Source organism: Trypanosoma rangeli, assembly GCF_003719475.1.
Source record: "Trypanosoma rangeli strain AM80 chromosome Unknown Tra_15.4_contig_00010, whole genome shotgun sequence".
Classification (NCBI taxonomy): Eukaryota; Euglenozoa; class Kinetoplastea; order Trypanosomatida; family Trypanosomatidae; genus Trypanosoma; species Trypanosoma rangeli.
The window spans coordinates 32,515-34,717 of NW_021705754.1; the positions used below are offsets into that span (position 1 = coordinate 32,515).

A 2,203-nucleotide genomic window follows, 5' to 3' on the forward strand; every position below is an offset into this window, starting at 1 on the left:
TATATATATATATATATATATATATATATATATATATTACACAGGTTCTGCAGCAGTTGCAAAGGCGTGCTAAAGATGATAACAAAGTAATGTGAAGAGGGAAAAGTGGTACTAGCGTGGTGGTGTGTGTGTGTGCTTCATCCATCCACTCTCTCGTGATCCTTCGCGTCAGCATCAAGGACAAGAGGGGCGCTAAAGTCCTCCTTATGTGCCTTCTCAGGAGGTCGCAGCATTGCAATAGGGGCTCCATAGCGAGCCCGTTCAAGCGCCTGCAGCTCCTTCGTAAGCTCCGGCTCTGTGGGAGCTGGATTTTCCGCCAGGGGTCGAACTTCCCCAGCTGTGGCGTAGTGCCTTAAGCGCACCCCCAGTTGTCGACCACCACTCATCTCGTAGTAGGCCTCACGGCTGCCGAGGAAAGTCCAGGGAAGTGGGTGCATATTTACGTCCACAATATCCGGAAAATATGGCATAGTGTACGGCTTCATAATGAAGGCAAGCGGCCGGTCGGATTCATACCTACCTTTGTTCGACGCCCGGCGCACGCCCACGTTGGGGCGACGAAAGAACATGTCCGCTCGGGGGCAAACAAAATGAGCCTGTGTAAGGTATGGATTGTGTGGGTCCTCGGGGCATCGCATGATGTTCGACTTTGGATGCTTCGTCGGTATCACGTTCGCTGGCCACACAAGCGGATTGCGCCACGGACTGGTCTGTCTTACGTACTTCATCATGGCAGTGTTTGTCACCTTCTTGCGGAGAGAGCCAAAGGCGACGTCTCGATCAGGATCCAACACCGCATTGAAACTCACTGAGGAAGGCACCCTCACCATTGCCGCGGAGGCCCGCTCGCTACCTGCACTGTTCTTGTCGTTGTGGCCATGATTACTGTTGGACGACACAGGGAGTTGTGAATCTCCCAAGTTGCCTGCCGGAACAGCATTGTTTCCTGTCGTTTCTACCGCATCACCACTACCACCATTATTGCTGCCTTCTTCTTCTTCTTCTTCCGCATCACGTTCCTGTCGTAGCTCTACCTCCCACGCCATCAGCTCTTCCTGAAGCTGTGTGGGCGGCAGATCCAACTGGCGTACTGTGCCAAGTTCACGTTGTGACAGCAGCCGTTCAGAAAGCCTTTTCGCCTCTGTCAGCGTGAGACGTTCGGTTGGGACGGTGTGCATGCAGTTCATTACCATGTCAAAGCGCAGTGCATCAATGCCACCCATGTGGTATGCGCTGGTGACAAGTACGGGATGTGTGATGTCGTGGAAGAGTAGCTCCTTCCGAACATCCTCGAGGCGGAACACGTCCTTCGATGCCGTCGTATCGAGCTGGTCGCCTTTTGTCAGCACTATTGTGAAGTTCGGCACCTCTTTTGAAAGAAACCGTAAAACATCAATGTCTTGGATGTAAACACCGTGCTTATAATGCACATCCATGCAGTAGTACAACATCTTTAAACTTGGGCGGTACTGAACAAAGTTTCGAAGCAGCACGGCATGCTGCAGGACGGTCGACCACGGGACAGAGGTGCCGCCAAACCCTGGCAGATCCACCACGTTGAACACACCGCCCCCGACGTTAAAAAAGTTCATTGCGTCACGACGCAACTTAACGTTGGAGCGCCCAACCTCGCGTGACGCACGGAAGAGGGACCGCAGCAACGACGTCTTGCCAACATTTCCACGCCCTGCGAGGGCAACCTCAGGCATGGCAGGATTGCCATCCGGCACAAACGAAATGTTTGTCGCACAGCAGACATGCTTGTGTCCTCGGCTAAATATTTCATTGGCAAGTTGCGCCATAATAAGGTCGCGGCCGTTCAAAGTGGGGCTGCTCATTGAGGCCTTTTGAGCTTCCTCCTGTGCGGCAATCATCATTGCGCGTTCTCGTCGACGCTTCTTCATCCGGTCCATCCACATTTGCCGCTGCACCTTCTTTGGTCTTCGTATGTTTTTTGTGGTTAACTGCCGTGTGACACATGACTCGGTGAGAGACGACAATGAGGCCGCGCCAGTTCCCTGCTGCAAGAGGCGCAGTGTCCACCACATTTGAGGAAAACCACCTAGGCTGGTGCGTAAGAAAGAAGTATAAACCAAAAAATGGAAACACATATTTTAAACAATAATAATAATTTATGGTCCCTGTTGAACGGGGCACCAGCGTGCGTAAGCCGTGTTTCCATCTCTCCATCTTTGTGTGTGTG

The 2,203-nt window shown here is 52.2% G+C and overlaps 1 protein-coding gene across 1 annotated transcript, besides 1 other annotated feature; it reads right to left on the reverse strand.

Moving 5' to 3' along the window:
* Positions 1 to 37: a microsatellite.
* A 100-nt stretch (positions 38 to 137) lies between these two features.
* On the reverse strand, positions 138 to 2,048 carry TraAM80_00568 (uncharacterized protein; the record flags this gene model as incomplete). Its single annotated transcript, XM_029377641.1, has 1 exon — positions 138 to 2,048. The coding sequence occupies one exon, from the start codon at positions 2,046 to 2,048 to the stop codon at positions 138 to 140; it is 1,911 nt and encodes a 636-aa protein (XP_029242508.1).
* Between the last annotated feature and the right edge of the window lie 155 nt (positions 2,049 to 2,203).